The sequence below is a fragment of the Quercus robur genome, chromosome 5 (assembly GCF_932294415.1).
Source record: "Quercus robur chromosome 5, dhQueRobu3.1, whole genome shotgun sequence".
Classification (NCBI taxonomy): domain Eukaryota; kingdom Viridiplantae; phylum Streptophyta; class Magnoliopsida; order Fagales; family Fagaceae; genus Quercus; species Quercus robur.
In genome coordinates this window covers 22,196,457-22,210,307 of record NC_065538.1, presented here as the reverse complement: position 1 = coordinate 22,210,307, position 13,851 = coordinate 22,196,457, and the positions used below count along the sequence as shown (strand labels likewise).

Here is a 13,851-nt window from a genome sequence, read left to right as displayed (position 1 = left end):
GGGGTAATAGTAAACCACCAGTCCTTGGAGTTTGTAATTCTTGTCTCCTTCACGAGTGGTACATATGTAGAGTTGGTAGGTCCCATAATATCCAATGGGAGCGTACACCATGGGGCGTGGGCCATGGCACATGAACCGCACTGTTGTTGGGCTATAGGGAGTAGAGAATGCTTGTCAAAGGTAGAAAAACTATTATTATCAATTTATGAAAGTAGAACAAATTAAAAAAGCCACTGCCGCAAACCTACCAGTCAACAAAACTACCATTCTTATGTTAACCCTTTTCTTCTACTTCATTGAGTTTCTTCTATCATAACTTGTTCATATAATTTTGTTTTTTTCCCCAACCAACAACATCTTCTCTCGTTCTTTTTTTTTTCTCTCTCTAAACTTAAAGTCTTAAGATTCTTAAGGCCCTCTTTTTTCTAGAGCTTTACAGTTTTCATCAAAGTAATCGAAATGGCCAAACCTGGCAACAAGATTATACAAGCCAAGCTGGTGGGTATGTCTTACCCTTTTGTTCTTGAGCCATTCTTTAATTATTTGTTTTCTTTCTTTTGTTACCTTATACATCCTGACCTGAAATCATTATTTCTGATGTTTATGTTTATACTTGAATAGTCCATATGTGCAGGTATGATGTGTTTTTAGTTTCATTTATTTAGCTGTTTTTTTTATATATTAAAAAAAAAAAAAAAAGTCAATTTGGTATATTGAATGGGGAAAAAATAATGATCTTGACTGATAATTTGTGGGTACAGATTCTCAAGACAGTAAAAAGGTGCCAATAGATAATGTAAATGGTTAGGTTTCAAATTAATTGCATGGCACAGAGTAGCTAAATATGTAACTTTTATTGGAGTTAGGTTGCTTAAGAAATTGGATTCAATGGTATTGTATCAAAATATTTGGATTTCAGTATATTCATCAGTTTGGATTGATGATGTTTGCCATTCTTGAAAATGCCCCATTTATGATGATTTGCAAGAAAAAATACTACAAGCCAGAGAACATTCCAGTTTCCACAACTGCAGAATGTTTGGTATCCTAGTTTTTCTTTGCTTTTCTGCTGTCTTTAAATCCCACCCTGCTTTTCTCACCTTAAACGCTGATATGCACTCAGAAGCTAATTTCCCCTTCTGGGAAAGACCTCGTTTCTGATATGACAAATCATCCGAACAACACATACCTCCTGGGGATTTTATAAGTTATAGTTTGTTGTCTTAGTTGCTCAATTCTGGGTTGCACTCTTGCTTTACAATGTACTTCTCTTGGTTCTGTTCTTTCTCTAGACATCTTTGTCAAAAGTTGGGAGCCTAGCCCATAAAAGAGTATATCACTATATTGATAATTTCCACAAGTTGAAATCCTTGATTACCCACAACCATGTGAGTTCTGCTGAATTTATAAGAGTGCTTGGTCACATTGAAGCATGTATTAATACTATATACATTTATGTAAACAAACTTAATATATGCTGTAAAAACCGATTTGAATTAGCAGCGTAAGTTGTTCTTTGCTCTGTATCCTGTCATTCTTAAAAAATTATTGCTTCAATGTTTAGACCTAGATGGAGAAGAACTTCTGGTGAACGTTGTGATTCTTGACCTGATTTTCTAGAATAAATAACATTAAGTTACTCTTCATTTTGAATTTGTAATTTAGCTTGAAACTTTACCTGATAATTTATCTAATAAGTGTGTATCATCCTAACAACCAAAAAAAAAATTCTACAGGTGCTTCTAGGAGACATGGGAACTGGGAAGACCAGTTTAGTCTTAAGATTTGTCAAAGGCCAGTTTTTTGATAATCAGGTCCATTTTTATCTCCTGTTTACACAAAAGTTTTTTATTTTTGGTCCTTCATCGATGCATTTCGCTGCTGAGGACCCTTGACAATGACATTAGTAAATGCAGGAACCGACCATTGGAGCAGCATTTTTCACTCAGATACTATCCTTGGCTGAAGCCACGGTAAAGTTTGATATATGGGATACAGCAGGACAAGAGAGATATCATAGCTTGGCTCCTATGTATTATCGGGGTGCAGCAGCAGCTGTAGTTGTGTATGACATATCAAGCATGGTACTTATTTGTTAAAATTATCATGGTTGAATTTCATTATTTAGAGCTATGGATGGATTCAGAAGTTTCAGGATTACCATGATGAATTAAGTGGCAAGTAATCAACTAAAGTGTTAAAAATACCGGCGATTGAATTCATGAATATAGTACTTAGTTGCAACTTTTATTGCAATATAATTAATTGCTTCACTGAAAATTGACATGATTTTGTAATTCTTAGTTGGACTATTCGTCCTCCCTATGTTATTCATACAGAAGAGAAAAGCAAGCTGTTATACTTATAATACTTATCTATTATGCATACACAGGATTAGAAGAGGATGAGAAATATAATTAGTAGCCATATACCACAGATTCTATACTGGTCCAGTCCTATACTATATATTCCTTGCAAAGCCACATCTTAGAACAACTATGTCATGCATTTCCCTCCCTCCACATATATCATTTCAAAAAAATTATCCCCACCTTTTCTTTCACAGATACTCTGTGTCTGTACTGATGGCCATGGCTGTGAGATGTATTTTGTATTTATCATACTCAATCATCTCTCCTCTCAGTGAGATATGGTACAATGAATTGACTTTAGTAAAAAATCATGATTTTCAAGGTACTATCAGTCAAGTGTAAGGGACTAACATATGATTGTGAAGTTATCTCTTGATCCTGAGTTTATTATAGAGTGCCTATGCTTGCCAATCTATTTTATGGCTGTGGATTCAACTAATTCTAATTCAAAGGAAGCCCAAATCTAATATGTTTTTCATTTATTTTAGTACTGGTTATACCAGATTCTGTTATGCCTTATTTGTAAAGTCTTAACCCTTTTATATGGTGTTTTGGCTTCAGGATACATTTACTCGAGCTAAAAAATGGGTTCAAGAACTGCAAAGACAAGGTGAGTTAACCAAAATAGGTGCTCTCATCATGTTCTTTTATCTGACAATATTGATCCTTCACAATTCAAGTATTTAGAGTATGATGAATTGCATATTTTTCTTATGCAAAAAGCATTCATTACTTGTTATACCACTATGCCATTTGTGAAATCTTCAGGTTCTGTTTATATTGCAAATTTTTTATTGGATATATGACACATTCAGCTTTGTCACTTGATTTTAGAGGGCTGATGATTACATGTCGTTGTCACTTGTATAAGCCGTAGAAGAGTGACAAATTTTGCGGTTGCTTTTTTTAGACTTAGTGGGTAGTTTCTCTTGCCATCCAAATTGGTTGGCCTATTTGACAGTCTTTTTTAGTTTAAGATGGTATAATCTACATCTTTCTTTTGTGTCAGGAATCTTCACTCTCTCTTTTCGAACCCCAGCAGTCACAAATTCAAATGTGACTTGTGACTGCAACTATTTGTCTAAATCATCATTTAGCTTTTTCCCTGTATAGATACATGTGTAGACCTTGTATTATACTTAAAAGGAATGAACTAATTTATTAGGACGATTGTTTAGCTATTGTTGATACATGGCACATTATGTTTTTTTCCATATAACTATTTTCAGGAAATCAAAATCTGGTGATGGCATTGGTTGGAAACAAATCTGACTTGGAAGCAAAGAGAGAGGTTGAGACTGAGGTACTTATAAGATCCCATCCCTTCTTTTCCTTCAGGATTATGATGATTGAATTCTTAATTTTTCAGTCACTAAAGTTGATATGTTGTTCATCCAACACATAGTTGTGTGGTTGGCTTCAACACACTATCATGATCAATAAAATATTAGGTCTCAACACTTCTCCATCTTTTCATTTTTTTAAATAAATTTGCATCAGCACTTTAACATGACTATCCTTGGTTATACTCTGTCTGATCCATGTACCCTTGCTTGTTGATTAGGATTGTCATTCAGGATGGTTTGACGTACCACATATATTTATGATTCATGTATCCAGGTGTATATACCTCATTTTGTTCTTGTCAATTTACAGGAGGGGGACCAATTTGCTCAAGAAAATGGGATGCTTTTCATTGAAACATCTGCGAAAACTTCACAGAACATCAACGATCTCTTCTATGAAATAGGTAAATTTTAGATTCATAACATCAATAGAAGGCTTTGGCTCCATTATGCAAGCCGTCAGTAGGTGAGCACAATTAGGATAGCATCCTTACAATTGTCCATTCTGGCATTCACTTCAATATCTAGAAAAGTTGCAAAATATAACCAGATATGTTTGCATACATCGAAGCATGCACCATTGCAGAACATTAGTATTACATGGTTAAGATTCTAGGAAATACAAGCATTTGGAATGAGTAGTTTCCTTCATCCTACCAGATATGATAATATCATTAGCTTGGAAGTCCTATACTTTTCATTAACAGTTATTCTTGAGAATTTGAATCAGCAAGAACTGGACCAATTCATTCAGTTCTACCTTTTGCAGCAAAAAGACTAGCAAAAGCAAACCCCGCAAAGTCAAGTGCGATGCATCTAAACAATGAAACTCAAGATAAAAGAAGAAAAATACTTTGTTGTTCAGTTTGACTATCCACAATTTCAAGAGAGCAGTAACCAATGAAATCAAGGTCCTCTTGACATTATTTGTAACAACATGCTCATTTTTCAGAACCAGGTCATTTGTTAAAGTTCCAGATTACCTCTTATATCTAAATCGGCATTTTGGTTCGCATAATACTCTTTTGAGGTATATGAGGTACTTCCAATATCTGTAAAGAAATTGCTCACACAAAATCTTCTTTTTTCCTTTTCTTGTAAATGAACAAAGTTTGTGAACAAGTTGTTGTGCTTTTACTGTAGGCTAATTTAGTTGCACATGCAATGCACTTTGGTTCTTTAACATTTAATATTTTACAGAATCTGTTGAAGAATGAACTTATGGTTCAAATGTTATGTTTGACACAATGACCAAATTCAATTCCCCAGGATGCCGAAACACTCTGGTGCACATATGAGCTAAACAAATGTACCAAATTTTCTCTTATCAGTACCTAATTCCTTCTAACTACAGAAATGCATCAATAATGAAAATTTTAGTTCCAAACTTTGAGGACACCTTTCCATCAAGTGCGAGACCTTCCCTCATTACATTTAGGTGCTGATGTAGCGTGTTGCTTACACACACACACACACACACACACACACAAAACCCTTGGTTCTGCATCAGTAAAAATGCCATTACTTTACAGGAACATTAGATGATCATGTCAAGTTATTTTCTTTTCAATCACCATGCAAGATATTGACGATTAAAGGAATCTACTAACAAGAAATCTTTGATTCAATTCGAAAGGGACCTGGGTGGAATTCCAAGGCTGAAAGCCAGAAAGAGGTAGCCCCATCAACTAGACCCATCATGAATTGGACTGGAGTCTAATGTATTATACAAACTTACATATTATAAGATGAAAACAAGATGAAAGCATAAAATTTTCTGTTTGTATCAAATAGAATGATCCCTTGTTTATACACTCAGATAGAGGGACATGACTGAACAATTTAACCTTTCAGCAGGAAAGATTTTGTGTTTACCAGAATTACCATTTCCAATCAAAATCTGATCTCCAAAAGTATGTTTTTTTTCTTATCCAACTATACTTTATTGCACTTATATAGCAAAGCATTAGCATCAGGCATTTTAAAAAAAATGTTATTTTAACACATCAAAAAATTACTTTATCTATTTTAATTCATCACTTTACAATATACTTTACATCACATATTCTATTTTTTTACCATTTTAGTTAAATATTTTTTCTTTATTATTTTAATTCTTTTTTTATCATTTCTTTTTTGTCGTTCCCAAAAGCATTGAAGATACAATAAGAGAGAAAAAGTAAAAATAATATAAATCAATATCAACAATCATGAAGAGAGAGAAAGTTCGAATAAAAAAAAAAAAAAAAAAAACCAATGTTTATACCAAGCTAGTATTTAGAATTGAGCTTGTGCCAAATTATTTGGCATTTGGCACATTTCATATGCATCCGCAGTGGGGATTGTAAATGGAAAATGTAGGAAAAATTTAGCATAAAGGTACAAAAAGACCCAACATCCGGACTTGTAAAAGCTCACTATTGCAAAAAAAAAATTTGCAATTGTGCTACAGTGCAATTCTAAATGTAGAATCGCACAGTAGCTCAATTGTAAAACCAAAAAACATTACTTTATTCTTCAATGCGACTCTACAATGTGATTCTCCTCAAGTTCTATGGATGGTGTTTCTCATTTACTCTCTCTCTCACAGAGCTCCTCCCTCCTCAGTCCTCACTTTTTCTCTCATCTCACATCTCTCTCTTGTTCAAAGCTTGCACCGGAGCTGGGTTGGGTTCGTGGTCACAGCATGGCAATTGGTGTGGATTTTGGATTTTGGATTGGCATGGATCGACGAAGATCGGAGATCGTGGTGGGTTGTGTTTGGGTTGGTGAGCTGTGTAGGTCGTGGGTCAGGTGGTGGGTTTGGAGTTGTGGGTCAGGTGATGGGTTTGGATAGGTGGATTGGTGTATCATGGGTCAGGTGGTGGCATGGGTTTGGATCAGTGGAGTTCGTGGGTTTCTCAATGGAGATTGGTGGATTTCTAGGTTGATGTGTGCTGTGTGTATGGCTTCGTCGGTAGCTCTGATGGTGGCTTCAATGGTGAATTTTTTTTGGCTTGGTTTGATGGTGGCTCCGATGGTGGGGTTTTGGCTTGGTTTGAATTGATACTTTGATGGGTTTTTTTTTTTATATTTTTTTATTTTTTTTAAAATGTGGTTTTGGTTTTGGTTTTGGTTTTGGTTTGATGGTCTGGTGGGTGGTGTTGGGATATGTGGGGGTGACTGTGTATTGGTGGTGGCATGGTGGTGGAGTGGTGGCTATGGAGGTGACTGTGTGTTGAACTATTTTGGTTTTATCTATTATGGCTGGTGCTTGAGGTTGAGGGAGAAAGAGAGGAAAAGGAAGAGAAAAAGAGAAATAGTAAAAAAATGAATAAAAAAGAATATTTAAATAAAATGGGAAAAAAAATAGAGTTTTGGGATGTAGGGTGTATTGTAAAATGGTATGGTATAATTGATAAAGTAGCTTTTTGGGATGGTAAAATATGATGGGATACAATTTTCGAATTTGAATGCTCTAAATAAGTGATTTTTTATTGTTTGGTGTGTTAAATGCTAAAAAATTTGCATTTAACACACCTGATGCTAGTGGTTATAGTGACATAAAACTCAGTTATCTCTTTTATATGCTTTTTCCTAGTTCCTCATATTTGCTTCCCAGGTCCCCTCAATGTGATCCTACCGAGAGTTATACCAAAGGGTTGAGCCTTGAAATATTACTACAAATGTTTTTCTAACAAGCTCTATACTTGTTTTGTGAGAGAATCTGAGTTAGTTGCTTCCATCACTTCCAAACTGAAGAATAAGCTACTTCATATAGTTGAGAAAACCAGACCAATTAGAAGCAAAGTACCATACGTAGTTAGTAACCTTCAAATTGATATACTATTTGTAAGACTAGTAAGTTGCCCATGCGATGCATAGATAATTTTGTTATATTTTATGTAAGACGGTTTTAGATAATGTTGTACATATATTATAAAGAAAAAGTAAACTAAATTAGAGTAAAGAAATGTTGAGGGCCATTTGTGGAAGCCCAGGCAGACAAAAAAGCCCAATAATGAGGGCCACAAAGAATTGACAAGATAAATAGCAAAAAACCCATTAGGCCCAAGCGGTAGGAATAATGGATCACAGGCCCAACAAATAAATAAATGGGTCTTGAAGAGGCAAGCGGGGTCAAAGAAGCCAGGAAAGAAAGAAATAGTATCCCATGGGCAGAGTATGAGGTAGAAAAGTGAGAAAGGGCCACTGCAGGCCCAAGGCAATGCAAACTAAGAGAGTAAGGGGTTTATGGCAGACCCATGAACCCTAAAGATAAGGATAAGGTTATTGGGCCGAGGAAGCCCAATGAAGTTAGTAAAAGGCCCATGGGAGTGTGGAATTATCAAACGGGCCGAGGAAGCCCAAAGAAAGTAATCGGGCCATGGATGCCCAAAGGAAAGCCCAAAGGGACATAGGAGCCCATGAGTAAAAGCAAAACAGTGCCCATGACAGGCCACTGAGAAAAGGGATAAACGGCTAGCCCAAAAAGAGGTCCAGCAGGATTAAGTTATTACGGCAGGAATAACAGTTCAACGTGGCAGGCAATAGAGAAAATCAAAAGTGGGCCAAAGAAATGTAAGGCCCATCATCATACGAAGCCCAGCTCTTGAATGGAGCGAGAAACCAAAGAAAAGCCCACATGAAGGGTCAGGAAACGCAGACGGAGAGTCTCCAGGTCATGACAGACGCATGAGCAGTAGGCAGACTCTTGGACAAATCTGAAAGGGGAGCACGCGCAAGGCCCAGGCATCACCAGCCTGTACCCAGCCAATATAGGACATGGTGGGGCCATGCGCCAGAGGTAAGAGGTAAAGGGGGTATGGTTTGGTGGTGGGGAGAGGGGAAAAGGTCTATTTTGCGGTTCCTGCCTAAGCCCTTTTAGGAGGTACGTCCTGTTGGGATGATAGACCACCCAAAAGAGGCAAGTTTGAGGGGGAACTGTTGGGTGCATGCCTTGAGAGTAGAAAGAGAAAGCATTTATACCGTGGCAGGAAGAAATGTTACGGTATACAGAGGAACAAAACAAACCTGCCTCTATCTGGCAAGGGTGGATGTCGCACAGTCCTGGTGGTCGGCAAGTATGCCCAGACCAGACAAAGGCGGTTAAGGGGCAAAACGGTAAAACACTAGCCACGGCAGGCGCTATAAAAGGGCCCTTGTCGTGCCTTGAGAAAAGGATCGAAAAACAGAGTACTTTACGGAGTGAAAAGAAAAACAGAGCAAGAAGAAAAGAAAAAAGATAAGAAAGAAAACAGAGAAGAAAAGAAAGGAAACTAAGGAAAAAGGAGAGTTAGTTCAATGGGCATGCACCAATAGATCAATTTCCCTCTCTCCCCCTTCAAATCTTACTTTCTTCCAAAACGCAAACAAGGACTCTTTCTTTTTGGACAATAACCATTTAGGTCCGACTCCCTCAAAGCCATTAATCCCCACGGCAGGATCTTTTTCCTGGGGGATTATTTGCATTGAGAAGAGGCGTTCTCTCCTCTTTGGCTTTGTTGCGGTAGACTAAACTTAAAACTTAATTTATGCCCATTTGATTAGCAAGTATTATTTTCTTCATTTTTTCTCTGTGATTGATATCATTATGATTGTAATCATGCTTTATTAGTAGGGAATACATAGCCATTTATTTAAATAATCAGGATACTCTGTTTTGGTTATTATTATATCTGTCTACCGTAACTCGTCTGCAGCAGTTCTGCTTGCCATAAGTTTACTCCTGGCAGACAAGGCATAAGTTTGTGCACAAACTGACCCAAGTTGAGTTACAATTGGACCGACCCCAACTCCCTTACTCAGAAATATTCGGGCCCATCACCGTAGGAGGCAGCCCAACCTATTACCACAGGAGGCAGCCCAATACACCATACACAAAAAAGGCCCCTACATTAAATTGGCGACTCCACTAAGGAGTTGGGAAGCAGACAGGGACTAAGGAAAAGAAAACAGAGCCCCTCGTAAACAATGCCACCAAAGTCCAAGACGACACGGAATATGAGTGTCGTACCCTCACAAGCAGAATCCAGGCCAACAACGCCTCACCAAGAGCAACTTAACCAAACAGAAGGTGTCAACAAAACGAGGGCTGATCCTCAGCCTCAGGCAAGAGTCCCCGTGGACAATGTCAACACCTTTGTCGAAGTATTGCAATCATTGCAGCACTCGCAGCAACAAATGATGGAAGAGATCCATCAACTGAAGGCAGACAAAACAAAAGAGAGAGGCAGCTAGCATGACCCAGATCATATGGCAGACAGAGAAGAGACATTGGCAAGAGGTGTCCCTCGGAACGCAGGACAGCGTTTCATTACCATGGCTGAGGTGGCGGCTCTCTTGGAGCAAGAGAGAGCCAGAAAACCAAAGGAGAGGTTTTACGCATGGAGACCTCCCTATCCTCTAAAAGTACTTAGCAAGTCGTACCCCGAGAGGTATGAACCAAGGGCCTTTGCCCAGTACGATGGCAGGAAGGGAAGTGCGGTAGAGCACGTGAGCAAATTTATTGACACCCTTGGCCCTTACGTAGCAGATGAAGACTTGTGTCTACGGGAGTTTTCAAAGTCACTGTACGATCGGGCAAACACCTGGTACATTAGCTTAAAACCAGGATCGATCCCAACCTGGGATGACATGGTGGATGTATTCTGCACTAAATACTTTCACGGGGAAGAAACGGTAACGCTTGCAACTCTACAAGTAACCAAGCAAAGGAATGGAGAGGATCTGATGGAATACATCAAACGGTTCAGGGACATAGCACTTGATTGCTATGACCACTGTGAAGAGAGGACGTTGGTAGAAATGTGCATGACCAATATGATTCGGGAGTTTAGAGCTGTCCTGGAGAATCTGGAGATTTCCCAGTTCGCACAGCTATTGCAGAAAGCTAGAAAGACGGCTCAGTCCGTGAAACCCAGTTCAGACAAGAGAAGCGCACCGCAGGCTATGGCAGTGTCCACTGGAAACCAGAGGAGGAAAACAGAGGGGAGGAAGTATGATACGCCCCCACCCTTACCATGTACTCATAAGGAGCTGGATGTGTTACTTGACAAATGGATAGCGGATGGGATCTTTAAACCCAACCAGGTTTCTAGAGAGCCTACGGAGGAAGAAAGGAGGGATCCTCGCTTCTGCCACTTGCACAACTATGTACAACATCCCATCGCAGAATGCTGGGCGCTCTGCAGGCTAGTGCACCGCAGGACCAAAGAAGGCACATTAAAGCTGACCCAGCAGGAAGTCCAAAGAAACCCACTCCCAAACCACAAAGGAAAGGGTGTAGCAGCAGTGGTGATATGTGCAGACCCGAGAGAAGACGAGGAAGAAAACTTGGCCCTGGCTGCCGCGACGATTACCACTCTTCAGCAGAGTGCCAAGTTCAAGAATCTATTTGACCAGTTGGGACTTATAGCAAAAGAAAGAAAAATAGCCACGGAGGCTTTGGTAAGCATCGCCTTCGGGATAGGGGTGAAATGCTTGTCAGCAGAGATGCCAGAAGACAGGGCCCTCCTGCAGGAATCAACAGAAATCACGTTTAGCAGCGAGGATATGGAAGTGGGGCACCCAGACCATAGGAGGCCTCTCTATTTAGCAGCATCTATAAATCAAATTCCCATTAAGAGGACCCTGGTGGATACGGGTGCTTCCGTAAACCTTATTCCGTTGAGCACCTTGCAAGCCGCAGGAATTTCAGAGAAAAAGATCCAAGGATGCCCGATGGAAGTAACGGGGTTCGGTGGAAGAGGTGAGTACACCGCAGGCCACATTCAGTTATGGTTGAAAGTAGGCCCTATAGCCTCTTTAGCTCGCTTCCACGTGGTCAGAACGGAAGTATCTTACCATGTGCTTTTGGGAAGACCTTGGTTACACAAACACCGACTAGCCTCGTCCACCTACCACCAATGTGTGAAAGGAAGATTGAATGGTAGGATGATACGCATAGCGGCGAACCCCTCGCCGTTCGAGCAGGCAGAAGCCCACTTGGTGGAAACCATGTTTTATGTCCAATGGGCTCCATCTAGAGAAAATTCGGTTGCAAAGCCACGAGGCACCTTTGTGCCTAGGTGGGAGGATGTTCAAGATGACCTAGAACCTGATTTAAGAGAGCTACTGGTGTGAAAGAAGAAAAGGAAAGAAGCGCCTGCCGCAGAGCCAGTCGAAATACCTCAATGCATCAGAGTCCGAGGCCTTGATGGCAGGATTGTCTATTAGTGCGTGGGGCCCACGGGTGAAATGCAAGTGGGTCCCACCCAAAAAGGGCAACACAAGAGTTTGGCATGTTGCGTTGCTGAAGGAAGTTTGAGAAAAGAAGAAGAAAAGGATGAGGCAGTTACGGCAGAAAAGGACATCCAGGTTATGGCAGAAGAAGAGTTGGAAGAAGTTAACTTAGGGTCAGACCCGCAAGAACCAAGGCCCATCTCAATTAGTGTAAGCCTAACAGAAAAGGAGAAGTCAGAACTCATACTTTTGTTTAAAGAATTCAAAGACGTTTTTGCTTGGGATTACAATGAAATGCCAAGGCTCGATCCCGGGCTTGTTGCGCATACATTGAATGTGGACCCAGAGGCCAAGCCGATGGCCCAGCTTGCCAGGATATTTCACACAGAAATAGAAGGGCAGATAGTCAAAAAAGTGCAGAAGCTGCTAGCCGCAGGATTCATCAAACCTATCCAGCATCCTCGCTGGCTATCCAACATAGTACCAGTAAAGAAGAAGAACGTCCAGATAAGATACTGTGTAGATTTCAGAAATCTCAACAAAGCTTGTCCAAAAGACGAATTCCCACTGCCAAACATCGATTTACTGATAGATTCTGCGGCAAGAAGCGCCATGTTCTCATTCATGGACGGTTTCAGTGGGTACAATCAGATCAAGATGGCGCCAAAGGATGCAGAGAAAACTGCCTTCAGAACACCCATGGGCAATTTCTATTATACTGTGATGCCCTTCGGGCTAAAAAATGCGGGTACAACTTATCAACGAGCAATGACGGCTATATTTCACGACATGATGCACCAGGAGCTAGAAGACTATGTGGATGACATAGTAGTTAAGTCAAGGAGAAGAGAAGAACACTTTCGGGTGTTAAAAAGAGTATTTGAAAGATGCAGAGCTTTTAAACTAAGAATGAATCCCCTCAAGTGCGCATTCGGAGTATCCTCTGGGAAATTTTTGGGTTTCTTGGTTCACAGCAGAGGCATAGACGTGGATCCGGCCAAAGTCACGGCCATAGCAACTATGAGACCTCCTGCCACAGTAAAAGAATTGAAGAGCTTCTTAGGAAAAGTCTCATATATCCGGAGATTCATCCCTGGGTTGGCATCAATCACCTCTACCTTCACCAAGTTGCTTAAGAAGGGGCAAGGTTTTGAATGGGGGGAAGCGCAGCAGATAGCCTTCAAAAGGCTACAGCAGATAATGATGAACCTCCCCACAGTGCAGGCCCCTATTCATAAAAGACCACTACTACTTTATCTGGCCACCAACTCGTACGCCATCGGCGCACTAATCGCTCAGGAAGATGGAGGTGGTATCGAGCAGCCAATATACTACATCAGCCGCGCCTTAAAAGATGCAGAAACTCGTTACCCAAGGGCGGAGAGAGCGTGCCTAGCCATTGTATACGCTTCATAGAGGTTGCGTCACTATTTCTTGGCATACGAAGTATGGCTGATGACTAAGTCACATGCCATTAAAGCTCTGTTACAACAGCCGATTCTCTCCGGCAGGATATCCCAGTGGTTGCTACAGTTATCACAATATGACTTGAGAATGGGGACACCTAGGGCAGTGAAAAGTCAAGCTATAGCAGATTTATTGGCGCAATTTCCAGGAGAGGAAGAATTCCCACTGGATGATGAAGTTCCAAGGGAAGTAGTTATGGCAGAAGAAGTCAGGGAACAGTGGGTAATGAAATTTGATGGGTCTTCTACTACCCATTCCGGAGGGGTAGGAGTAGTTCTGTATCATGAAGAAGACAAGGCAGTGGCACTGTCATTTAAGTTGGAATTCCCCTGTTCAAACAACACGGCGGAGTACGAGGCCTATCTAACTGAGCTTGCCATGGCGCTCGAAATGAGAGTCAAACATTTGAAAGTACTGGGAGATTCGAACTTGGTCGTCTGCCAGGCCAAATGAAGTTTGTGAGA

At 40.2% G+C, this 13,851-nt stretch overlaps 2 protein-coding genes across 3 annotated transcripts; both read left to right on the top strand.

The window, feature by feature from the left end:
* Positions 1–228: 228 nt before the first annotated feature.
* LOC126725511 (ras-related protein RHN1-like) lies at positions 229–4,883 on the top strand. 2 transcript variants are annotated; one of them, XM_050430273.1, is made up of 7 exons: positions 229–498; positions 1,737–1,814; positions 1,917–2,084; positions 2,934–2,982; positions 3,602–3,675; positions 4,029–4,122; positions 4,488–4,883. In XM_050430273.1, the coding sequence occupies exons 1-7, from the start codon at positions 460–462 to the stop codon at positions 4,586–4,588; spliced, it is 603 nt and encodes a 200-aa protein (XP_050286230.1). In that variant the 5' UTR covers positions 229–459; the 3' UTR covers positions 4,589–4,883. The 2 variants fall into 2 exon arrangements, with proteins under 2 accessions (XP_050286230.1, XP_050286231.1); XM_050430274.1 differs by having other exon boundaries at positions 229–502.
* Positions 4,884–13,375: 8,492 nt separating this feature from the next.
* Positions 13,376–13,840, top strand: LOC126727985 (uncharacterized). Its single transcript, XM_050433876.1, has one exon. The coding sequence runs from the start codon at positions 13,376–13,378 to the stop codon at positions 13,838–13,840; it is 465 nt and encodes a 154-aa protein (XP_050289833.1).
* The last annotated feature ends 11 nt before the right edge of the window (positions 13,841–13,851 follow it).